Raw genomic sequence first — 27,586 nt, 5'->3', positions numbered from 1 at the left:
GACAAGGAACACACGGCGGGTGTGTCTGGTCAACAGGGTATGCTCCTTCCTCCATAGAACCTGATCCCACCTCTGATGTTGTGGAGGTTCGTGTTTCCTCTGCTCCTATTTTGTATTATTTTATGGACTTTTGATCTTGGATACTGTTTGTTATCTCCATATGTTTCATTCAAGGAATTTTGCGAAATACAGTATAATACTCAATGGTGTGTAGACTATACAAAGTATAGCGAGTCATGAATTTAGTTTCGTTGAATTCCTTGAAAGGGATTGAAATATAACGAAAACGAACAGTATTCAACCTGAAAGTCAAATTAAACAATAAAGGGTAAACCTCCCAAAACATCAGAAGTGCAATCAGGTGCCAGGGAAGAGTGAGTAACCCCTGTCGACCAGTCATACTCACCATTGACCCTTTGTCATGATCAGTGAAAAAAACAAAAAAAATCCATTGAAAAAACTGTGTGTGAGTAATGGTCTGGCAATCAGTATGAAAAAATCAGTCAGCATTTGACTTAATGATAGATTGTTATTGCTGACAAGTTCCCTGTATCGACCGTAAAACTTTTAATTCCGACTTCAAAAGGAACGTCATTACTGTCTTGTCTCTAGTAAATTATAAAAGTGCAATAAATGAGGTATCTACTTTCAACATTTATAAGTTTAGAGAATCTAACCGGTTCTATGTTGTGCATGTACCTTATTAAGTACAAGGAGCTGTAGAAGCTTTATGCTACCTTTTGGTAGATTTTGTACAACGTTTAGAAAATGAAACCTTTTTAGAGTAAATTTACATTCCCATCATGATCACCTTCATAAGTAGAATAGGTACCTGTGAAAAATGGAATCTTTGGCAAGAGAAGACAATGGGGAAAACTATATAGTAGATGAGGCAGTAACCCATGGTGGATGTCTAGTTTCAATTAACGATGAATGCATAATGATGCAAGGACCCCTGATCCATAAGTTTAACCATGAAAAAACCTAACTAAAATAAATGAAATAGTTTTATAAGATTTAAATAAAAAGACCAATTGTCGATGGTGTTACGTACATTTGTAAGTCATAAAACTTTAATAAAGGACCATTTTCAGGCCTGGAGGCACCTTCTTCGAATATTTGTTTTGTACATATTTTCGTAAAAGATCTAAAACTTTTTTTTTATAATTGTCATTATGTTGTGATATAAATTTGTTTCCCTATGTCTTTTAAAGTAAGATCAACAACATCTGTCATCTTGGCAATTCAAAAGATTATCAAAAAAATACATATACATGTACTGGATACACCAATCCTCAATCGAATGCTTTGTAAGGACCTCATGTTTTGGAAAGGAAACTAGAACGAGTAGCAATACTTAAATAATAGATTCTTGGGGGAAAATAATATATTATTGAGGAACATTTCAGTGCTTGAATAAAACTGACAAAAATAAGAAGTTAAGGAATGGATCTTTACACCTATATATTCTATGTAAAACTTTGATCGGCCATTGTGGCCCCACCTTACCCCAGGGGGCCATGATTTGATAAAAATTGAATCTACACTACCTGAGGATCATTCAATATGAGTTTCATCTCTCCTGTCTTAATGGTTCTTGAGAAGAAGATATAAAAAGATTTTTCCTTTATATTCATATTTAAAACTTTGATCGGCCATTGTGGCCCCACCCTATCCCCGGGAGTCATGATGTGAACAAACTTGAATCTACACCACCTGAGGATGATTCAACATAAGTTTCATATTTCCTGTCTCAATGGTTCTTGAGAAGATTTTTCCTCCCGATGTAAAACTTTGTTTGGCAATTGTGGGCCTACCCTACCCCCGGGGGTCATGATTTGAACAAAATTTGAATCTACATTACCTGAGGATGATTCAACATAAGTATCATCTTTCCTGTCTCAATGGTTCATGAGAAGAACTAGAAAGATTTTTCCTTTATATTCCTATGTAAAACTTTGATCGGCTATTGTGGTCCGACCCTTCCCCCTTGGGTCATGAGTTGAACAACTTTGAATCTACACTACCTGAGAATGATTTAACATGAGATTCATCTTTCCTGTCTCAATGGTTTTTGAGAAGAAGATTTTAATAGATTTTTTTCTTTATATTCCTATGTTAAATTTTGATCCGCCATTGTGGCCCCACCCTACCCCCGGGGGTCGTAACTGAACAAACTTGAATCTACACTACCTGAGGACGATTTAACATGAGTTTCATCTTTCCTGGGCCACTGGTTTTTGAGAAGATTTTTAAAAAATGCCATGATTTTTTTCAAATTCATAATTATGTCTCCTTGGTAGAGGGCATGGCCCTTCATTTGAACAAACTTGAATCCCCTTCACCTAAGGATACTTTGTGGCAAGTTTAGTTGAAATTGATCCAGTTGTTCTTGAGAAGAAGATAAAAATGTAAAAAGTTTACAACGACAACGACAACAGACGACTAACAAATTTTGATCAGAAAAGCTCACTTGAACCTTCGGCTCAGGTGAGCTAAAAATATAGCAGCCTAAAACGAATTTTAATTTTTGTGCTTGACACAGTGGCCGGGATTTACTTTGTAAATCTATGCAAAAGTATTTTTTTTTTTTTTTTGTAAAAAGTATTCAAAAACCGGTCTTGCCCTCCCGTGATTTTAATCCATGATAGGAAACGCTTTGATGAGCTGTTTGTCGTCTAGAGCAGCCTTGCATCAGAAGAAAGTTTCATACTTTGTAAATGATCAGAAACATTTTAATCTAATAAAAAAAAATAAAACAAGGTCTAGACCTTTACTCAGGTGTGTGATCCACGTCGTGAGAATCGTATTTTGTACTGTCCTTGATATTTTACATGTAACTTGTCCAATTAATAAATCAATTCTGAATTCGCAAACATTTTTAAAAAATAATTTTAGAACATAATGTATTTCATATCTGTATATAATTAGGTACTATATAATATTATATCATATATAATTTTAATAGCTTAAGTATAGAAGGTTAAGTCTGCCTTTTTAATGTCAACCTATATAGATTTAGTAGTAGTAGACGTGGTTTGAGGTGAAGAATAAAAGTTTTCAGGAAACCTGAAATCTTATTTAAATCATATTTAAGAATGTGTGTAGTTTTATTCAAATATGCTGTTTTGTTCTTCCATTTTTGATTTTAGTATCTCCATCCTATCTTTAAATTCCACTTCCCATTCCGATTCAAGGGCAAAACGAACCAAATTAATGTCCTTGAACCTTGAGGAATGCTCGTCCGTGAGAAGTTCCCAGACGCCTTTCCATTCATTCTTATACACGTCTTGGTCAATGACGGTCCAAGTGCTCGGATATTCGGCAAGTCCTAGCTTCCATTGTGGAACAGAATCTACCTCCACGGGTCCTCCACACTTGACAATCTTTTTTTCAACTCGGTAATCGTCGTGTTCTCTGTATTTGCTTACGCTTTCGTCTTTGCTTGATTCTCCCTCAACCCGAAAACCTCCCATCAGATCAGCAAAAAATCCCCCTACACCTCCTTGAATTGCAAATTTAGAGAGTTTCAGCGAATCACTACGACTCATTTCTTTTTTGCTTCTGCAGATGACATGAAGGGTGTAGCGACCGCCAAAATGATATGTTCCTGCGTAATAGTGGGTCCCATAGGTTTCAAAGAATTCTCTACAGAGAACAGCCTGGTTTTCATCGGTAAGTTTTTTTTCTAACTCAACAAGATCTGTCAGGGCATTCTTTGAGATAGAGTGATGCACGTTTTCCAGAGAGAAAGACGCAAGAGGAACGTAACTGGTTGTCTTGATCTCAGTATACCCTTCCTCATATTGTTTCTCATTAGATTCATCCTCTGTTTCTTTATGGGAAATTCCGATATCTGCAGTAAACAATCCCATTACTCCAACATTAGCAGCAGCGTTAAATCCCCAGTGATTTACCACATGATCATGTCTAAGGGATTGTTCTTCGCTAAAGAACTCTAAAGTTGAGTATGTTTCCTTCAATATAGGGGCAAGGACTTCAACATCCCCGGGGATATCGATTATTTGTCTGCGTGGAAGAACACGTTCCCAGAGTTTTTTCTGAATATAATATCCTCGCAGTACACGACTGGAAGATATTTTAGTAACTAGGTCGGTCCATGACGGCATTTTCCGATCAACAAGCTTGTTTTGCAAAAACTCCATTCTGGTTAACTCTTTGTGCAGATCTTTCTGTCCTGTCGGACTTTGGAAATCGAATCTCATTCTATCCATTCTTTCCTTTTCGTCGGTTACATCATCAAGTTTCTTTAGTATATCGTTTATCTTTCCTTCATTCTTCTCAATGATCTCCTGTCGTTCTTTTGTCTTGGCTTCATTTTTCTCGATCATGTTCTGTTTTTCTTCTTCAGACAGTGGTAAACAAGCTTTTAGAGCGTTCCCTTCCCACTCGTACCTTTCATGCTTTTTAAAGAATTCTCTGAGAAAATTGTCATCAAGGTGTTTTAATTGTTTCTCACTTGTAATACCAACATCTCGTAACAATGGTCCCCAGTATGCATCGTCGAGGCCATTATTCTGAAGTAATTCCTCCAAAGTTTGTTCGGGTGCTTTCCTGTTTCGTCCTTTCCGTACATTGTTTGCTGCCATTTTGAAAACGATATTTTTTCTGGGAAAAAAATGACATACGGAATGTTAGTATATACCGGTAATAAAAATTATTTGTTTAGTTTAATTTTTTTGGCTTACAAAAACATTAATAAAATGAATTGTCTGGGTTTTTTTAAAGGAAATTATGTGTATGCTCAAACAATATCAGTGGAGCTTTCCATGTTTTTTTTTTTTTTTTTTTTTTTTTTTTTTTTTTTTGATATATGCAATTATATTTTAAAATAGGTCAATAGGCCCATAACCCACGACGCTCACTTGACAAAATTTGGCTCATATGTTTTACACAAGATTTCCCCCAAAATATACTCACCAAAAAAAGAAACGCATATTCAGATTAAACATGATAATCTAAGTTTTCAGCTTAAACCTAAATTTTTTAAAGTGATTTTAGAGTGTGTTGTGATAAAAATCAAACATGCTCTATGTTGCGAATTGAAACGTTAAGTTGATGTAATTTTCATCACCTCCAAATTCTGGAGGCAAACCAGTCGATGTGTCCTTTGCGACATCTCAGCGCTAGTGGGTTTCCAATGTACGGATGTCGTGGACGAATACTTTCGATTTACAAGAAATCATGAAAAACACTGTTTTCATAAACCTGATGAATCAAGGGAAATAATTCAACACTTGGGTTTTAAAACAAACAAAACAGACAAACAGAAACACTTTTGATCAGTTCTAAAATCTTTTTCTAAAATCAAGAAAAGCTAAAACTTATATGGATTTTTTTATGATTGATTTTTATTTATATGAGCTGATATAATTATACCGGTAACCACTACCCGAGGCAATATCTAATCAAAGTATTCAGAAGTACAGAGAGCCGGGCTCATTTACAGAGTAGAATGAATTTCTTACATGAATCACGTTTATATTCTGATGAAAAAATTATTTTAAAACTATCAATATAAATGATAAGACACTGACAGTGAGTTTTTCAATCCTAATACCACGGTTCGATTTTGTCAGAATCAGAATTAATCTGGTACCGCAGCTGAATGTAAACAAACAGGCCAGTCTGGTTCCCTCTCCTGCTTTATCTCGTATGTGTAGAGAACTATGATTACACTGATTATCAAAAATCCTTACGATAATAAAGTAAAATATATAATAAACATTTAATTTCAAGTGCTGTGCAGTGTATATAATATTGGAATAAAACAAAAATTTATTTTATTTTATTTTTCTTTTTTTTTTTTTTTTTTTTTTTTTTGAAAATAAATTTTCAATTCTGAAGTAGGCATTAAATGAGCTTCTTACCTTTTTATTTACCTCGTATTTGTAGATTTGATATTCTCAACCTTCTAGAGTGTCACTGTGGATGAAACGTGTATGATTTACCTTTTTATAAGCAGAGGGGTGGGCCAATTGCATCTAAATGTCTATCAAATAATGCATATTTTCCTGATTCTCCATGTGTAGTATCAATTCGCTCTGTATGAGGGAATGTGTTTTTAAGGAATATAATGTTAAAAGCATTTCTGCCAGTCATATGAACTATTGTTGGTTTTTGATAGAAATACGTTTGTTTTTTGTAACTCTAACGATTGTCTTAAAAGAAAGCCATTTTCATAACAGACTTCAACATAACGCTACTCATTTAATTTTATCATTGTTGTATTTTTTTTATTTTGCATGAAGAATTTAAGCTTGAAATTACATATGTAACTACAGATCCATTTCTTCTTATTATTATTATGCTAAATTTATGCATGCATTTCTCACGCAAAAAAAATTATAATAAAATTGAAAACTGTGCTTGTGGAATGTGAAATGCTTTAAATCGATACATGAAATACTAGAACAGATCATTTGTTGATTATGTGCATTATCTCCCCATTGAATTTGAATATATGGAATTGATACTTAATATCACAAGGGCTTGCTCCCGGAGTGTAAAAGTATAAATGTATGTATTTGATGGTAAATAATGTTTTGAATTTATATGGTTTTAAAATCCGGGAGCAAGTACCCGTGTTTTAAATAATATTCTTAGACATTCCACACTTGATACCTGAAAATATATCAACGTCACATGCCAGGTTAACTCAGATTCGCATAAATATATTTCAAAATAAAAAGTTGTAGGGGTTTTACTTTTTAACTTGTTATTCTGACCGATTAAATTCAGGAAGTAAATAACGCAACGTAACATAAGATTTTTTAAAATTTGTATCTTCAAGTAGGTTCCAATTTCATGGCTTAATATTACTAAAGCCATATTAATATTACTAAAGTTTTGATTTTATTCTTATTTTATTGTTATAACACATGAACTGTGTTATGGGAACATTTTTGTTTCATATATTCAGTTGCAGATTTACATAAACTTCAATTAGACGAAAAACAGAAGCACATAGGAGACCATCATTTGATAAAGTGGTCTTGCTCTTATCGAGTTGTCTGTCTTAACCAGTCCAATTTCATGTACCAACTACTGTTGAAATTCAGAGAAGGGCCCGTGTTACACGCTTAACTAAGATATTTTTAGGTCTTTCCACCTTTCTGTGGAAAGACCTATTGATTTTCTTCTGTTTATTAGGTCTTTCCACCTTTCTGTGGAAAGACCTCTTGAAATGCTTATGTTTATTATTAAGGTCTTCCGTCTTCACGGAAGACCTTATAGTTATTCTACTGTTTCTTCTTATTATTATTATTATTATTCTTATTTTTTTTCCCAAAATTTTGTGCACGCGATTTCTCAGCAACTGTTCGGCGGATTTTTATGAAATTTTCAGGAATTATGCGCAATAAAATGAACTTGATACATTTTTAAGGAAATTTGGAAATTCGCTTCTGGTGCCAAGTTATGGGCAATTTCCTGATTTTAAAATGCAATTTTGTCGCCCCTTTTTATCGTAAAAGGCTAAAGATATGACCTGGAGACTTATTGGAGACGATAGTTCGTGACTTTGTGGTTTGCAGAATCACCTTTTTGTGCGTCGTCAGTTCTTCCGGTCGTTACGGCATGCGAATTTAAAAAAAATTGTATTTTCTAACTTTTTTGTTTTTCAATATTTCTCATATATTTTTGGTATATTAATAGAAACCCTCCCTACAATGCTTACTATATAATTTGTTTGAATATTGATAAATCTAAACTCTAGATATTAGCATTCAAAAATCTGAAGCGGGTCCAAAATGGCGGCTGTCTCAGTCAACGTCGACATTTCGCAATAGGGGTTTTCGGAGGCAGCCGAGCGTTTGCTTGAATGAAAGTAACAAAAGGATAAATGAAATGTAAAGGAATACTTGGATTGTCACGTCGTAGTTACGTTGCAGTTCTGTGTCAAGCTAACGTCTTCTTTAATTAGTTTTGGCTGGTTTTCAAAATAAAAAAAGAAAAGACTAAATGTGCAGATGAAATTCGATACCTAATATCTTTTGTGCACCACGGAAAAACAGATCTTAAATCGTACTTATAAGTTATACTGTCTCAAAAAAGAATATCAATGAATATTGTAAGTATAAATCTTAACCACTGTTTTCCTATGCACACTTGTGTCATATTAAACTAATGAATAAGACAAAAATAAGAAAACGATTTTTTTTAAAAGATCGCTTCATGGAGTTTATTCAAGCATTCTTGTCTCAAAGACCTGATTCAAGTTATTGAGCATAAATGATATCTGATTCCTTGACCGTCGTAGGGCGAGCCAGATTTTTCGGCGAAACGTTTCAACCTATTTTGATTAACTAATCAGGATAGTTCATTTTGGGGATAAACAGGAAATTGAAAAAAGTTTAAAATTCATAACCGTTTCACCGCTTTAGTGTTACATGCATATATAAAACAATATGGAATTTGTAAAATGTGTTAAATATACTTTCTAAACCTCGAATGTTACGCTATAAGAACGTTCTTTTTTTTTTAACTCGTGGCGTTTGGCGCTATATTTTGAATAGTGACCCGCCTTTCTTTTTAAGAGAGAAGCACTATTTTGTAGATATATACAAGTAGATTTAGAGTAGAGGTCCCGATAGCGTAATATTTAGTGTGTTGGAATTTCATGATGGCGACTAATGTGTTCAATCCCTCTTGTGGGCAAATCTTTTTTTACTTTTTCAGCTCAATTTTAAGTTTTCTTTCCGGAAAGGGACGGAAGACCTCTCGTTGCTCGCAACGAGTTTCACATCTAGTTATTATTATTTTTCTTCCCGGACTTTTGAAACCGCAAGACTTATCAAAAAACTTTATAGTTTATGACATTGGATATTAAAAGTTATTCTGAAAAACGACCCCCCATGTTTGATCTTTGACCCCTTTCAAAGTTATTGCCCCTTTCGCAAGAAATGCTTGTTATCGCTACTCCTTCGAAACCGTAAACCGTAGAAATATGAAACTTTCACTAAAGTCTTCGACTATTTTAGAGGATTCTGGAATGTATTCATTGCGAAAGTCTTCGGTGACTCCTTCAATGAGTTATTGCCCCTGAAAGTCTTTGAATTTTAGAAATAATTCAAAATTTTCAAAACGAGAAGGTGTAGAGACATGGGACCAACTGCATAAGATTCATTGAGCTTTGAGCTTAAAACTCATGTAAAGGTCAAAGGTCAAGGTCATTCCAAAATTGAGAAATTAAGCTCTTTTTATATCTTTTTTGTCTCTTAACATATACAAACTGTCTTAGCATAAATAATATGTACTCTTAAAACTATTTACAAGATTTTATTCGTATTCCGTAAGATTGACCCTAACAAAAGTTATCGCCCTTTGTGCGAAAAACCTTGTTATCGCTACTACTTTGAAACCGTAAACCATACAAATATGAAACCTTCACTAAAGTCTTCGACTAATTTAGAGGATTCTGGAATGTATTCATTGCAAAAGTCTTCCGTGACTCCTTCAATGAGTTATTGCCCCTGAAAGTCTTTGAATTTTAGAAATAATTCAAAATTTTCAAAACGAGAAGGTGTAGAGACATGAGTCCAACTGCATAAGATTCATTGAGCTTTGGGCTTAAAATTCATGTAAAGGTCAAAGGTCAAGGTCATTCCAAAACTGAGAAATTAAGCTCTTTTTATATGTCTTTTGTCTTTCAACATATGCTTAATGTCTATGCATCATTAATATGTACTCTTAAAACTGTGATAAAGATTTCATTGTTGTCCCTTAAGATTGACGCTATTAAAAGTTATTGCCCCTTGTGCGAAAAACATTATTATTGCTATTTCTCCAAAACCGTAACCCGCTAAGACATGAAACCTTCTCTAATGTCTTATGGGACTTTAGGCAAAACGTTTATGTTCAAGTGCAAAAGGATCTGGTGACTCCTTGAAAGAGTTACTGCCCTTAAATGATTTTGTGCTTACTATTCAACCTTATAACTTTAAAACTATCAGTCATAGACACATGGGGTTAATTACAATGTGACTCTTGACCTTTGACCTTGAATATGACTTGAAGGTCAAAGGTCAAGGTCACCTAAAAAAATTTCATTTTCATTTTTTTTCTTCTTTTAAGCCATTCCTGGTTTCTTTTTTATGAAATTTAATTTTAAATAGATAAATATTAAATGAAATTGAAATTCGAAAGGTGGAAAGACCTCTTATTGTTCTTTGAACAATAAGTCTCCTAGTTATTATTATTCTTCTTCCGCTGATTTTTTGTTTCGACATTTATCGAAGAAACTTTTTGTTCGGCGTAAAGGTCATTAAAAGTTAGGAACAAATTTGACCCAACGCGTATGAACTATGACCACTTTCGAAGTTATTGCCCCTTTCACAAGAAATGCTTGTTATCGCTACTCCTTTGAAACCGTAAACCGTAGAGGTATGAAACCTTCACCAATGTCTTGGATTAATTGAGGGGACTCTGGAATCTATTCATTGCAAAAGTATTCGGTGACTCCTTCAATGAGTTATTGCCCCTGAAAGTCTTAAAGCTGACAAGAAAAATTAAAAACTTTTAAAGGAAAAGTGGTAAAGATATGGGACCAAGTGCATGAGATCTTATGACCTTTGACCTTGAAAAGTAGGTCAAGGTCAAAGGTCAAGGTCATTCGAAAACTAGAGAAATGATCAATTTAAGCTTAAAATCCGAATGACCTTGACCTTTGACCTTGAAATTTAACATTGACCTTGACCTCTGACCCTGACCCTTTCTCAGAAGGTAATAAAGAACTATTCATTTCCTTTATCTAGATTCAGCCTCAAGTATTAATCTCGAGTTACACTCTCTCTTCCCTTTTTGGGGGGGATGACCTTGACCTTTGACCTTGATAAATGACCTTGACCTTTGACCCCATTGACCCAAAGGTCACAATCAAGCTAAAGGTCGTGGAATAATTTACAACAATCATTCTAACAAATGCTTATAACCGCCCCCCCCCCCCCCCTTGTAAAAAAAATAATAAAATCAACACCAACTTAGAGAAAACGTCTACAAATCAAACGAAACGAAATATCGACATAAAATTCATAATAAAAGGAAGAAGAGACCTGAAAGAAAGTGTCCTGAGAGTTTTGAGGTGAGTCTCTTAAGGACAATGAAATTCTAGAGAATATCGGCAAAATCTGCATTTTTTTCTGTCTGAAATTAAGCTACTGCTGAGCATAAAAAGTAATTAAAGCTTGCATTGGCTACTTCTGCAATTATTGTTAATATCATTCGATTCCCCTGCTCTATTACGACATTTTAATACCAAGTATTCTAGCTTTCTTAGGTGTATGGAATTTATTTTAATTTTATTTAGATTTAAATATGAATCGGCTGAAACTCGGAAATAGCGATTTTTCATATAAAATAAATTTGCATGCTCTCCGTGACACCGTCTTCTACATGAAATGCATGTTTCCAGTTTAATTTATGCTCATAACTATGAATTCAATGCAAATAGAGATGATTATTTATTCTAACCTATGAGTTCGCCATTTCTGTCAAAACAAACGCGCCTATATTTTCACAAATTGTAAACACAGTGCCGACACGGAAGTTCGAATGTATCATAAGCTCTGTATGATTAACTCAATCTATTCAAACTACAAACAAACTCAAATGATTTTTTTTAATAGGAAATCTCCATTTTCATTATCCACCAATCGTTTTTCTCAGAACTATTCATTATTCCTCTCTATGTTCCATAACAAACAAATAAATACACGTGTTTCTGTACTATTTTTATTTAAATCCACGTGCTTTCAATTCTTCTTTTTTGTCCCCCGCTTGAAAAGTGGGGGATATTAATTTGAGTTTGTCCGTCCGTCCGTCCGTCCGTCCGTCTTTCTGTCTGTCTGTAACGCTTTCGTTTCCACACGATATCTCGAGAACCCTTTGAGCTTTTGCAATGAAATTTAGCATAGCAACTCCCTATGGACTAAAGAAGACCCCTATTGATTTTGAGGTCAAAAGGTCAAAGGTCAAGGTCATAAATAAGCAAATTCTGTCCGTTAAAACACTTTCGTTTCCACACGATATCTCTAGAACCATTTGAGCTATTGCAATGAAATTTAATATAACAACTCCCTGTGGCCTAATGAAGACCCCTATTGATTTTGAGGTCAAAAGGTCAAAGTTCAAGGTCGTAAATTTATACATTCTGTCTGTGTGTAATACTATCATTTCCGGGTGATATTTCAAGAAGATTTTGAGCTTATGCAATGTAATTTTATACCAAAACACCCTAGGACGTCTCTCGCCCCTCTCAAAGTGCCCCGCCCCGTTTGTTTTATTAGTATTTATAGTATTACATGTCGCTATTTTTAGCGCAGGGGCATGAGGAGAGTTATTGCGTATAAAACAGGTTCTCGGCGGAGTTTATGCTCTTATTACATCTATTACAACTGTTTGATAAAGGCTAAATAAATCAAACACCATGGATTTTGTAAAATTTTGAGAATACCGAACATGAAAACATGAATATATACATGTATATGACTTCAGTTCTGCATATACTTCATTTCAGATAAAGCGATTCCGTGGTCCAATGGTCATGTCTCTCGATTCGAATGCGAGAGGTCCCGGGATCGAATCTCGGTCGATCCTTTTTTTTTTTTTAAATACCTTTTTTTTTACTAAATGGTAGTATTCAGCATGTGAAATGAAAAATTTATGAGGTTATCAAATCATTATTCCATATAAAAAGAATCTTCTATACACATAATAAAGAATAAGCAATCAAATCTTTATATGCATATTGACATATACATGTATTTTATTTGCTTCAGTAACCATGTATACATTTAATAATTCTACAAATTTAATTATTTACAACTTAAGTCAGGGGGATCCGACACCCCCCCCCCCCTCCACGAACTGCGCATGGTTTACTTTTGCCCTAAGCGGGGGACACAAATTCTCTGAATTAGCTTGTTCTTCACTCTTAGTTTACGGAAAACAATGTCATTGGAGCCTGTGGTGCAGTCTTCACAACAATTCTTTTTCAGCACATGCCCTTTGGGCATGTATACCGATCATTTTAACCCAGCCCATTGAAATTTGTACATGCCCTACTCAAAATTCATTCACATAGCAGATATGATTGTGCATCAAAAACTTAAGGTTATTATATTTACTATAAGGACAGTGTTTCTGTTTATAAATTCTCTCAATCTAAAGTTTAAATTGTTTTCAGAGTTTTAAATCAATGGTCTGCCTGTCTGTCATTTTCTTATGTGTTTTTGTTCACAACTTTTGACTCGCATGCTGGTCATTTGTTGGCTGGCTTAGCTGAACTGAATTACATAGCAGTTTACGCGGATAACTGGGGTATGACAGAAGAAATGGCAAGTAAACATTGTGAATCGAAAAAAAAATTCACACATGCCCTTCGGGCATATAATTTGAGAATTTTCACATGCCCGCTGGTATATTTGCCAGGTCCCGGGCATGGGGCACCCAGGTTATTTCGAAGACTGGTGGTGTAGTGCGTAGAGCGCTCGCCTGGCAATCTGAGGGCTGAGGGTCCACAGTTCGAATCCTACTGGCAGCACTTATTAATTTTTTTTTTTTTTTTTTTTTTTTTTTTTTTTTTTTTTTTTTTTTTCCTTCTTTAATTCAAATGACATGAAAACTTAAAAGAAAGGTGGAAAGACCATTAATTGTTCAGTGAACAATTAGTCTACTAGTTCCTATTATTTTTCTTCCGCTGATTTTTTGTTTCGACATTTATCGAAAAGACTTTTTGTTCATCGTAAAGGTCATTAAAAGTTAGGAACAAATTTGACCCAACGCGTATGAACTATGACCCCTTTCGAAGTTATTGCCCCTTTCGCAAGAAATGATTGTTATCGCTACTCCTCTGAAACCGTAAACCGTAGAGTTATGAAACCTTTACCAATGTCTTCGACTAATTGAGAGGACTCTGGAATCTATTCATTGCGAAAGTATTCAGTGACCCCTTCAATGAGTTATAGCCCTTGAAACTTTTTGAATTTTACAAATAATTAAAAATTTTCAAAACGAGAAGTGATAGAGACATGGGACCAACTGCATTAGATTCATTGACCTTTGATCATGAAATTAATGCAAAGGTCAAAGGTCAAGGTCATTCCAAAATTGAGAAGTTAAGCTCTTTTTATATCTTTTTTGTCTCTTAACATATACAAACTGTCTTAGCATTAATAATATGTACTCTTAAAACTATTTAAAAGATTTTATTCGTATTCCGTAAGATTGACCCTATTAAAAGTTATCGCCCTTTGTGCGGTAAACCTTGTTATCGCTACTACTTCGAAACCGTAAACCGTACAAATATGAAACCTTCACTAAAGTCTTCGACTAATTGAGAAGGTTCTGGAATGTATTCATTGTGAAAGTCTTCGGTGACTCCTTCAATGAGTTATTGCCCCTGAAACTTTTTGAATTTTACAAATAATTAAAAATTTTCAAAACGAGAAGTGATAGAGACATGGGACCAACTGCATTAGATTCATTGACCTTTGATCATGAAATTAATGCAAAGGTCAAAGGTCAAGGTCATTCCAAAATTGAGAAATTAAGCTCTTTTTATATCTTTTTTGTCTCTTAACATATACAAACTGGCTTAGCATCATTAATATGTACTCTTAAAACTATTTTAAAGATTCAATTTGTATTCCATAAGATTGACCCTATTAAAAGTTATCGTCCTTTGTGCGGTAAACCTTGTTATTACTACTACTTCGAAACCGTAAACCATACAAATATGAAACCTTCACTAAAGTCTTCGACTAATTGAGAGGGTTATGGAATGTATTCATTGCGAAAGTCTTCGGTGACTCCTTCAATGAGTTATTGCCCCTGAAACTTTTTGAATTTTACAAATAATTAAAAATTTTCAAAACGAGATAGTGAAGAGACATGAACCCAACTGCATAAGATTCATTGAATATTGAGCTTAAAATTCATTTAAAGGTCAAAGGTCAAGGTCATTCCAAAACTGAGAAATTTAGCTCTTTTTATATCTCTTTTGTCTTTCAACATATGCTTAATGTCTATGCATCATTAATATGTACTCTTAAAACTGTGTCATAGATTTCATTCTCGTCCCTTAAGATTGAACCTATTAAAAGTTATTGCCCCATGTGCGAAATTTTTTTTTATTGCTATTACTTCAAAACTGTAAACCGCAAAGACATGAAACCTTCTCTAATGTCTTATTGGACTTTAGGCAAAACTTTTACGTTCAAGTGCAAAAGGATCTGGTGACTCCTTGAATGAGTTACTGCCCTTAAATGCTTTTGTGCTTACTATTAAACCTTATAACTTTAAAACTATAAGTCATAGAGACATGGGGTTAATTACAATGTGACCCTTGACCTTTGACCTTGAATATAACTTGAAGGTCAAAGGTCAAGGTCACCTAAAAAAAATTTCATTTTTCATTTTTTTTTTCTTCTTTTAAGCCAATCCTGGTTTCTTTTTTATGAAATTTAATTTTAAATAGATAAATATTAAATGAAATTGAAATTCAAAAGGTGGAAAGACCTCTTATTGTTCTGTGAACAATAAGTCTCCTAGTTTTCTCTTAGTCTTTATTATTGCAAAAATAGAATAATTATATGATTTATTCCATAACAGATTGCTCATGTGGTGAGCCAATCATTCAATTTGGGAAAATGTTTCCACATCGTGGGAAATGTTTTGGTTCTTTAAGACGATCTGCATTCAGCTTTATCTAGAATGTTGTGTTATTTATCCTATATTCTGACAGTTTTTTAATGTCAGATTACATCCTAGTTCTAATTACTGGAATCCCAATTTCCTAAAATTATAACAAATACTAGAGGTACTTTTAGCCCTTGGTATACTAAATGATACCCCCGCATCCCATAAGATTATAACTGCAAAGGTTCATGTTTTTGGAAACCCGAAATATGTGTCAGATCAATAAGTAAAATATGAGATCAAAATGGCATTATGTGCTAACAAGAAATGGGTACTCTTCAACATCATAGAAAGAATGACAGTGTCCATGTGTTGCTATGGGAAACCCGAAATATATGTCCGATCAAAAAAGTAAAATAGGAGGTGCACAATCGCACTATGTAACAATTAATATATATTAATTTTATGACAAACTTCGTGAAAATTGATCTGTATCATATTAAAAACTTTGAATTCAATTTGAGTACATGCAAAGAAACCAGACCTGGGGTAATGGTAATGTGTGTAATGATAATGCATGGTAATCATTACATATTTTCAAAGGATGTAATGTGTAACGGATAAATCTTTCAATTACAAGCTTATTGCAAGTGCTAATTCATTTAATTATTAATACAAACTCGTTTAACATTTATAGCATTAATTATCAGTTAATTGTACATCATTTTACATAAAACATATAGTATGAAATCAGATGTTGGGAAAAACACAGAGGAACTAACGTCATAGACTGAACAAAACTACAACATTGAAAGTTTTTCTATCCACTTTCTTGTCAACTTTCAAGGAGTTATCAAAGAGAAAACAAATAGAAAAGGAAATATTGTAAGAAATATTTCATTTCTTTGGACAGTGTGAGAACCTTAATTGAGAGATCTTTATGCTAGTATTAAGCATGGTACATAAACTAAATTATGGTTACAATTTGCTTGGGTTGTATTATGTAAAAGACTTGTTTTGCAATTCCTTTGTGGTACGACATTATTTCTAAGATAGTTAAGTTTTACTCCTCTCAATTTTTTAAGCATTAAGTAAATGAGATATCTATGTTTTCTCCAATCATCTCATCTGTATGGGGCTCTTGTCTCTAACCTGGTTTTTGATGAGTCTATGGCATGCATCTTTTTTTTATTAAGTACCAGCTTTTTAACCATTTAACGGGAAATTGGCTACAGTAGAACTTTTTCATGACACATGCAAATTTTGTTCAATTCTTAGGCGCTTAAAAGGTGAAGAATTTACCGTGGTGTCCATTCTATAGATATAAATGTACGATGACCGAGAATTTCGATACAATCTTTTTTTAAAAAAATGATCAGAAGGTATTTTTCACTTTTGCTTACTCAAATTCAAAGTTGTTTAATGCTAAAATTAAGGACGAGTGACTTTAACATTAACGATAAAAAATCTACGCGATAGATACACCTTTGATTTTTTCAGTCGTTTGCATTTTGCTGTCCTCTTTATTCTGTACAGTGCAGATGAGTTTTCAAAATGTCGCTATATTTATATTTCACATAAATATTTGTTAATTATTGATAATTATCAAGCATTATAAAAATCTATTATTTTAAAAGAAATACATGATTTTTTTAACTCATTATTTAACATATTTATTATACCCCCCGCTTGAAAAGCGGCAGGGTATATAGTAATCGGTATGTAAGTCCGTCCGTACGTCCGTCTATCCGTCCGTCCGTCTGTTACGCTTTGGGTTACCCATCTCTTATCCGCAACTCCTCTCATACCACTGAAGGAAATTTAATGAAACTTTCACAGATTCTTTATCACATATTGCCATTGTGCACCTCCTATTTTACTTTTTGTGATCGGACATATATTTTGGATTTTCCAGAGCAAAACATGGACACTGCCATTATATTCATATGGGAGGCGAGGGTATCATATGAATTATTTTTTCAATATAAATTATGGTACAATTACCGAATATTATTTTTAATTATATTATCCTTTTTGGTTGTGTATAGTTTTCCTTTTGATAAGTGAAGCATACACATAAAACTTGCATATTTAATATCAGACAATGATGCTATATTTGTCAGGTTTTTCTTGTATAAATACATTAGCATTTGTAGTTTTTTTTAATTCAGACTATGTTGCTTTTTTGGCAAAAAAAAAACTCAAAACAGAGTAGATTCTGGTAGAAAACTAAAGAGAGAGACGTAAAACAGCACACAAACAAACAGTTTATATTTTCCATTTTCTTTGTAAAATTCCTTTTTTCTATGCAATAATTTTTCATTTTATTGCAAACATATAGAAAATATATACAATACAAATAATTAAATAGACAGGGAAAATTATAAATATAGAATACAAAGAAAAAATTGCACAAATCAAATGACGTTTTTTAGATTACAAGTGAAAATTTATATTATATAAATAGGAATTGTACTGAACAATGAAAAATTATACAGCACAAATGGAATATTATACAAGTAGAAAATTATGCAATACAATCGGAAAATTACAATACAAATTGTAAAGATTGAATATTGTAACATTTGACTTGTCATACCTATCATTCATGAATTTATATTCTAAGTAAAGGTGTTATTTGGCGTTTAGAACGCTTTCATGCTATCAATGTCTTTCTTTTAACCAATGTTGAGAGAAAATCATACATTGGTATTTTTTCTGTTTAACTTAAAATTTATGCTATTGTTTTGTTTGTTTTATCAAATATGTTGAAATAAGGAACGACTATGATTAAATGCGCCATCAAGCTGTTCAAAAACAAGGTTTCCTGAATATATTAAATATATGAACCTGTTTTAAAGATAACTTACTGTAGTCTTCTGACTTGTCGAGTTATAACACATGCATGTCCTAAAGGAATCGGATACTGAATGTAGAAAAAAGCTTATCCTTGGAAAAGAGACTACCTTACGTGGAATTTGTTCATAATAATAAGCGTTTCTGATAAAAGACATCTACATTTAGGTTATTTTGTGAAAACTGAAAGCAACATCCGTTATAAAAAAAAAAGCATATAAATATAAAGAAAAAAGTCATTCAATATATTTTTGAGAAATCTGTTGTACCGATGCCAAGAAACTGTATAAGTGTTGAACATGGCTCAACATAAACAAAGTGGTTTCACAGTCAGTGATCTTGAAGAAGGCGTAGTTAACAACTCAATATTTCACTACGATGTATCGAATAAAATGAAGAAAGATGCAAAGACAGCGATTGACCTTCTGGTTGATAAAGAAAAACAAACATGTATCTTCAGGACTTACCTTACACCGAGTTCTCTTGTTACAGGTCAGAAAAAAAAGTACCATGGTTTGGACAAGGACTTGTGCCTGAGGATTGATCTTCAGAGGGATCTATATGAGAAAGATGTTCATGGGCGAAACATGAAGATTGCTAATGTCCAGATTCAGTTGAATGAATCAAAGAGGCTTCAACTATCGCACAGGTTAATTGTGAGTCTGACGTGGAGATTCCTAAAGGTGTCATAGAGGATGCTTTTCAAAGGAGTTGGGAGGAAAAGAAAAGGTTTTACGTTTATAAAGACTAGAAATCGTTCTGTGAATTTTTTGGCTTACATTGTTCTGCATACATTTTTATTTACAATCGTCAATAATGTGAATATGTAATATATATGTAGGACTCCAAAGTCCGATGGTCACGCCAAAGTCCGATGGTCTTCGCCAATCCCCGATGGTTTGACACGCCAAAGTCCGATGGTGTGAAAACAATTAACGTTTATGACGTCATAGTACTATTGCGCCAAACCTCAGTGTCGCGCCATGCCAAGGTCTTAAAAATAAGTATAAATAAACAGATAAATGCGAAAAATAACCCTTATCTCTCAGATAAGTGCGAGATTAACCCTAAACGCTCAAAAGGTGTTTATCAACTTTAAGCTAGATATCTTGGGTGTTTGCAAGACTAACCCTAATCACTCGACTAGTGTGCGAGGACTAACCCTAGATATCTCGGGTTGTGCAATGCAAGGACTAACTCTAATCAATCGAGTTGTGTGCGAGGACTAATCCTAATATATCTGGTGCAAGCAATAAGCAAAATCAATAAAATTGTAACCGAGGACGAATTCAGAAATGATGGCTTTGGAATGGAGGACAACGGCGTCAAGAATTGACGTCAGATTATTGTGACGTCATAAACGCTGATTGTTTCTCCGCACCATCGGACTTTAGCGTGTCAGACCATCGTACTTTAGCGCAACGTGTCTCATAGGAAACGAGCTATCGGACTTTGGCGTGACCATCGGATTTTGGCGTCCGTAACGACACCAAACCATCGGAGTTTGGTGCAGACCATCGGGGTTTGGCGAGATCATCGGACTTTGGCGTCACCATCGGACCTTGGAGTCTTACATAAATATGTACAGTCAATCTGAGAAAACATTGCACTTAGCAAGCAACTCAGTGCAAGGTATTAATAATTAGTATTGACTCTGAAAGTGAAGCCTTCTTAGACGATATATTTTTTTTTCAATCGAGATTTTATTGCAAAACAGTATTACAAATCGAGTTACCGATTTAGTCATCACAGTTTTGTATTACATGTACCAAATTTATTCTGTCACACTTAATTTGGGTAAGAAAGAAACTACATGAATTTTCCGTTAAATATTCGTTCAATGTGTCCGCTTTTAAATTGTATGTATAGCATTATATACTTTATGTGAATCTTTTTTTTTTCTTCTGTTAGACAGACAACTTTTTGATTCATACTTAGTATGTAAAAATTTAAAGACCCTGGCATTTATTTCTTATTTTTACATTCCCAACTTTTAAGTATATTTTTTCTTGCAATATCAGACTCACAAAGTTCTTACCCTACATGCTTTACATATATCTATTAAACTCATCACTCGTCAACCTTTCAGTTATCTGATGTCATAATGCATGTTAAGCCGATGCTTATATAAAATATATATTAATAAAATATTTCATATCTTTATTGACTCAAGTGATTTTAAAAATTTGAGAAATAAGCTAGGTATTTTAAACATTTATTAGTTTAAATAAACTTACTAGATCTGTGAAGGGCTCTAAAAAGTAGAAGGTGCTTTATGGGGCCCTTGGTTAAAATTTGTAAGGATCAGAAATTAAAATCTTACAGGATGAATCCACCCCTTTTATTTTAATGCATGTTTTGAATAGTCATGTACATACTTTTATACTTTTGCATGTAAGAAGAGAACGAACAGTATTCGATCTCAGAAGTCTATAAAACAATACAAACCGAAAGTAGAGCAAACAAGGACCCCCGAAACATCAGATGTGGGATCAGGTGTAATAGAGGAGTGAACATCCTCTGACTACAGGTCACATCCGCCATGCGATCCTGACAAGATCGGGAAATAACGCGAAAATATGTCGACAATTCAGTGTGTAACTAATGGTCTAATAATTAGTATTCATTACGTCAGTCAGCACTTGACTTAATGACATATTGTATTTGAATCCAAAATAGAACTTACATAATGATGACTTAAAACGAGTCTGCTGATATTCTCATCAATTTTTTTGTCAATAATTTACCTCGTTTTAGAAATTGTACACATGTAGAGCGAGCATACTCTTGATATCGAATTAACTAAGAGTTATAAACCCCGTATGCAGCTGTTTAGGATACACTGCTGCAGAAGTAAGGGAAGTTGACGAATGAAAATTTAACGTCATCACGATTTTTATAAAGCATTGTTGTTAGATTATCATTATTGTGTTTATTGTATTTTTCCAGTAAAATACCCAAATAGGAAACAGATCTGTATCTGTGGTATGTTTCAAGCTTATTGGAATATATCTTATCTAGATGTGAAGCTGAAGGTCACAGCAAGTGTTTTTTCTTTTCAAGTATAATCTTTTGAACGCGATTGGCTTCATATAAATACAAAAATAGGTCTGCTAATAAGTTGGCGCAATTGGTACCCATTGGGATTCCAACAGATTTTGGAAGACTTGGTCCACGAAAACCACATTGATATTGTCAAATTTTAGAATTATAAATTACGTTTATAAAATAAAAATAAATAAATTATAAAGAGCAATATATGATAAATGGCCCCTTAAAATGAATCTATTTTACTTTATATATAGCTTTAATTTGTGCAGCTATACATGTTACCTTTATTGGTCATTTTCAAATTGATCAAAATAGCGCTAATTTAGAAATATGACATCATAAAGTTCACATTTTCCCGCCATTTTAGCATATTTTGTATAAAACTGCTTATTTTCAAGCAGTTTTTCTTCCAGAAAATATAGAGCGCAGACTAGAACAAAAAAAAAAAAAGACATATTTTTTGTCTTTTTTGGTTAGATAGCAAAAATAGCATTATTCCTCATGTCATTCACAGCCAGTGATTGCATATAAATATGAAAAATACTTCTAATATGTCCTCTTCAAAATAAATATCAATTAAACATATCTGAATATCATTCTAAAATTTTGATTTTTAGGGGGCCAAAATTGGATCTTATCATATATAGGCCTTTTCCGAAAGTTCCTTGAAATTTTATATCCCCCTTACCCATAGGGTGGTAGGGAGTGATACGTGGCTGCTGTACTCCAGTGACCTTACTCTACTTGTAAAAGAAGTAGGGGGATGGTTCAAGTATTAAAAAAACTATAGCTTATGATTCAATTTGGGGTTACATACGTTATTACATGTAATAGCAAATTTTCTAGCTATCATTATTTTCAATCTCTGCATGTATTTCTCACACACACACACAAAATAGAATTACAATAAAATTGCGAACTGCGCTTGTGGGATGTGGAATGCTTTAAAACGATAAATGAAATACGAAAACAGATTATTTGTTGATAATGTGCAATGTTTCAACATTTAATTTGATATACATCTATATGTATATGGAATTGATACTCAACATTACAGGGGCTTGCTCCCGGATTGTAAAAATATGATTTAAATGATGTGTTTTAATTTAATGTTTTTAAACTCCGGGAGCAAGCACCCGTGTTTTATCTGATATCACATACCACGCTTGACACCTGAAGATAAACATACCAACATAACTCAGATTCGCATAAACATATTTTTCAATTGAAAATAATAACCAATGGTACTTTTTCATTTGTTATTCTGACCGAGCAAATCAGGAAAAATATAACCATGTTAATTAAGTTTTTTCTTAATTTATTTTCAATTAAGTTGCCAATTTTACTGGATAACTAAGAATCTAGTAAGCTAGGTATCCGATTTTATTTTAGATGACCTGGCAAAGTTTTGTCATTAAAAATTCAAAGAAGAAAATGTCCATATAAGGAGAATTCCAAATTAGATCCAGGGTAGGAACAAGGTTTACATAGACCTAAAACAGATGAAAAACAAAAGTTTAAGCACATGGGAGACAGTACCATCAGTAAATGGTTTTGCTTGTTTTACTCGTACAGTGTGTCGAGTTGAGCTAGTCCAACTTCATGTATCATTAGTATTGAAATTCCGAGTTGGACCAGTGCTACACACTTAACTTAAATCTCCTTTTCTCTTTACTATTGGAAAAATAATAGCAAATAAATAATTCATTTGATTACAAATTGTTTACTTGGTTTGTCAGTCATACATTTTGCGGAAATATGTTTCCACATCGTCAAAATTAAGTCAGGGGTTTTGTGTCGAACGCTGCCCTGATTTACAGATATGCTCTTTGTGAGGGGATTCTCCGCTTTAATTGCGATGCACTTGTTTATTTGTTATTTTTAAATTTATTTTAAAAAGAGGAAGAAAGACGAATACTCAACAATTAACAAATTTAGTCTTGAAAGTTGTCTGTCAGCGAGCATGATCCCTTCACAAAGGTGCAAGAGAAATCCATCCCCTTACGGTTAGAGAACCTACGACCTAGGCTATGCAGTAGAACTTCCCCTTTTACCCAACACTTTATTACGAACAAAGGAGACATGAAGACTTTTTCAATGCTATTATCAGCATTGAAAGCCTACAGAAGTGTCAGATAACGCCAAAATTGTAATATTAGTACGTGTACTCACCACCAACATAAAATTCGTTTTATGTCATCATTTGTACTCGGGAAAAAATGATGAGTAGCAGAGCAGTGGAGAAGGCCCAGTTCACAGTAGGAAACTAAAGAATTGTATTTTGAAATTAAAAAACACGCAGCAACATACTTTTTTCTACAGATTCCATTTAAAATATGTTAAACTGACTATTACTTCTCACCTACAGAAGACAAAGAAGAAGTAGTAAATGATTCTTTTTTTACGAAAAAAAGCATTCTGGTTCAGTGGATTAATACCATATTCACTAGTTTTTAAGAGGCAGTCCACCGAAAAACCAGACAGTATTGTATTAATAGGCGGCACATTGAATGTGAGGAATATTTGAGATTTTATTAAAAACAATATCAATGTAGTCTAAAAGGAATAATGTAATTGAAGATTTGTTTGAACATTGCTTATTTAGTAAAATATCCCTGTGTTTTGTGGTTTTGAATTCCCCTATATAAACCATTGAATGTAGGTCAGAAACAAAGAACTGTAATTTCTAGTACATTTTTATCAGGACTATAATTCACACTTAACTAAATCTAGAAATATTTCATCTTTTTGTTTAACAAATAAAATAGGTGGGAAAAACACTTTTGATAGTAGTTTTCTGGCAAAATATATAGACGTTTTTGTGAAATTTTGTGATGCAAGAGTTATCTCCCGTGGCATCGGTAAATCTGCTAAACACCTTTTTATCGGAATCCTAGTGAAATATTTAGAATACACTAAAGAAAATTATTAAACAAAAAATAACTTATTTATTTTCAAAATATAATTCATTTTCGCCTCCAAATGTAAAATTTAATTAAAAATTGGCTATATTATTCAGGTTGAAATCACGTTTCCATTGATGTATCAGTGACGTCATACACTTGACTAATATTGCGTCACAATGAAATAGTTGCCAGTTTTCCAGAGAAGTTTGTAAATTTCTTTGCGTAAAGTGTAAAGAAGAAGATTTAAATGATTTCTCTTTTTCTGTGTAATTACTCTGCTGAATACTTTTTTTATACACGGGCGGCGTCTCATGTAGATGTATTAAAACAAGTCCGTTTTGATAAGTACTTTTACACATGTCTGAGAACTTTTTTTACTGATATACCATGATATGCGTAAAAATAATTAATGGAGTGTTTATAATGAACAATTCTTATAGAGTTTGGAATCAATGATGAATGTTTTAGATTTACGCAACATTCAATTCAACGAAGTTGAGATGTTTACTTCATGATATTTGTAAAAACTTAAAATTGATATATTCACCTATGCAGTCAAATCAAAAGAAACAATCCGAGGTACGAATAAAAATGAAAAAAAAAATTAAAAATGTCATAAGAATATACATGTATTTACTGAATATTATTATAGGATTAAACGTTCTTTTTGAAAAATTTATCGATGTGTAAACTCTTGACATTTTACTCACAAACTGAATAAAAGTGCGAAGCACTTTTATGTTAAGTTTGTGAGTAAAATGTCAAGAGTTTACACATCGATAAATTTTTCAAAAAGAACGTTTAATTCTTATAATTCCAATATCGAATTTTTAAAAATATTCAAATTATTTCTCTTTGAGGCCTCCATACAATCCGTTAGTTCTGGACGGCGTAGGAATACATTTTACCGCAAAGGAACGTAATCGAGATGAATTTCGATAGAGTTCAACTTAAATTGTCAAAACAATCGATAAATAAACTTATAAAGACTTATCGAATGTTGTTTAAGTCAACAAATATCGTAATTACGAGTTTACTTCAGAATAGTTCGTCCTTGACCATGGCCATGTTGACATAAACGACAACTCTCATAGCGAAAGTTGCAGACCGACGACGCCTTCGATTTGCACTTGTTTGTTCAAAGATTGAGGAACAATATAGAAAGTAAATATGAATTTGATGCTTATAGGGCAAGAGTTTGAGGTACGTTTCTTTTCCCTGTCTAAACGATACAAACTGAGTTGATTATCTTCGTATTATGAACGTTGAGACAGCGATTTTTAAAATTCACACTCGTGATCGAACAGTGACATTAACATTTTCATGGCGTCCGTCAGCTGGGCGGCCTAGCATGTCACCAGTTTTGTTTTAATTAATTAAATTTGAAGTTTCTTGTATTTATAATTTATCCAAAACAGACAATAAATAACTGCTTTCGTTGTTTATACGATAAACTACATGTAGAAGCTTAGTCAAAAAAGTAGTTCTGATTGAAAAAAAAATTTATCGATGTGTAAAAATTTTCTTAAACGTGTTCTCGTCCAATCAAAACACAGGAATTCAGTAGATACAATGAAGATTGGAATTATACAGTTATTGACTGGGTATGAGGGCAACATATGATTTGTTGGACCTGAAGGTGAAAATGTTGCCCGAGGCCGCAGGCCAAGGGCAACATTTTCATCTTCAGGTCCAACAAATCATATGTTGCCCGAATCCCAGTCTATAACTGTTTTGTTATACCCTTCACTGCTCACTTAAGATTGATCAATTTTATCAATACACGCTTTACTATCAATTATTTTATATGGAAAATTATGGCTTCTTCAGTAAATATAAAACATCAAGCTGAGAAAGAACAAAATCAATTATAAATCTATTATATCACAAAAATTATTTATCACAAAACATACTCTTCCCTTCTACCTTACCTTGCTGTTAGCAACAACTCATTTAAAATAGCTCCTAACTTCGGCTATTTTCGCGTCGCCGATATTGAACGATGATTATTAATTGTGACGTAACAGACAAGTGACGTTGCGGTCTAACAATTCTTATGTAAGACCGGTCAATAGTGAAATTGTTAGACCGACGTAATAAACATTTCTTTTGTTGGACTTTTTATTAGTAATAAATATATAGAAGGATATTTATAAGGGTATAACAATTGACTATATTGGCCAATTCTAAAAGTTTTCACGTACAATTTAATCATGAAACCCCCCCCCCTGCTTTTTGCTTGCGATTTATCAGCTCTTAAATAATGATACTATATCACTTATTTTCTTATTTATATAAAATCAAAATTTGTAAAAGAGGGAAATACAGGGGGGAAGGCTTTACAGATGACCGGTAAAAAAAAAACTTGGATCAAGTTGAGACTGTACATATAAAATATTTTCTGTATATAGCCAAGTTTAATCAATTTCGTCACTGATAGAATTTAATTCTTTAATTCCTGAGAAAATAGAAAAAGAAATTTTACTTGGAAATAAGATAAATAATGAAATTATACGTAGAAAGCTGTCTGCTCTCAGTTGTTGCATGATGCACGTACAAATACATTTTTTGAAATACCTAGTATCAATAAATCAAACATGCTTTTACATGTAATCTTCATGTACGTAAAAGACATTAGTAATTTAAATAATATATACATTGAATCTATGGTTACAGTCAATTAAAAACAGAAAACTGATTGAAAAGAAATAAAAGAGAAGCATATTTTTCTGATAAATTATAATGAAGAACCAAATAGAGGAAATATTTCTAATTTTACGGTAAAAACCGACCCAGATTGAAATAAAACCGATCACGATTGAAAATAATGCAAAATTAATAAATTTATCAAACGAAAGGCACCTGCCACCTATATAATATGTAAAATAATAAATAAAGTAATTCTTAAACAACATTGCAACAAAAGAGCCAAATTTAACGAAACAATTATAGTATTTACTTCCCGATATAATTCCGATCGGGATCGGTTAAATTAGGGGAAAATCATAAATAATAGGTAAATTTGACTCCTTTTATTTCTCTCAATATACCTGTTCCCACCAATTTTATTAAATGACTCAAAAGTTTGTACTTTGTATTCATAATAACATGAGGAA

At 33.1% G+C, this 27,586-nt stretch overlaps 1 protein-coding gene across 1 annotated transcript; it reads right to left on the bottom strand.

Annotated features, from left to right (window-relative positions):
* Positions 1 to 2,169: 2,169 nt before the first annotated feature.
* LOC134266990 (interferon-induced very large GTPase 1-like) lies at positions 2,170 to 5,941 on the bottom strand. Its single transcript, XM_062749216.1, has 2 exons — positions 5,892 to 5,941; positions 2,170 to 4,629 (listed from the first exon to the last, which is right to left on the bottom strand). The coding sequence occupies exon 2, from the start codon at positions 4,608 to 4,610 to the stop codon at positions 3,111 to 3,113; it is 1,500 nt and encodes a 499-aa protein (XP_062605200.1). The 5' UTR covers positions 4,611 to 4,629; positions 5,892 to 5,941; the 3' UTR covers positions 2,170 to 3,110.
* Between the last annotated feature and the right edge of the window lie 21,645 nt (positions 5,942 to 27,586).

This window comes from Saccostrea cucullata, unplaced genomic scaffold (genome assembly GCF_032062105.1).
Source record: "Saccostrea cucullata isolate Sc308-1 unplaced genomic scaffold, CSIRO_AGI_Scuc_v1 ctg464, whole genome shotgun sequence".
Lineage (NCBI taxonomy): Eukaryota > Metazoa > Mollusca > Bivalvia > Ostreida > Ostreidae > Saccostrea > Saccostrea cuccullata.
Note: the sequence above shows the minus strand (reverse complement) of the source record. Positions and strands in the feature narration are given on the sequence as shown.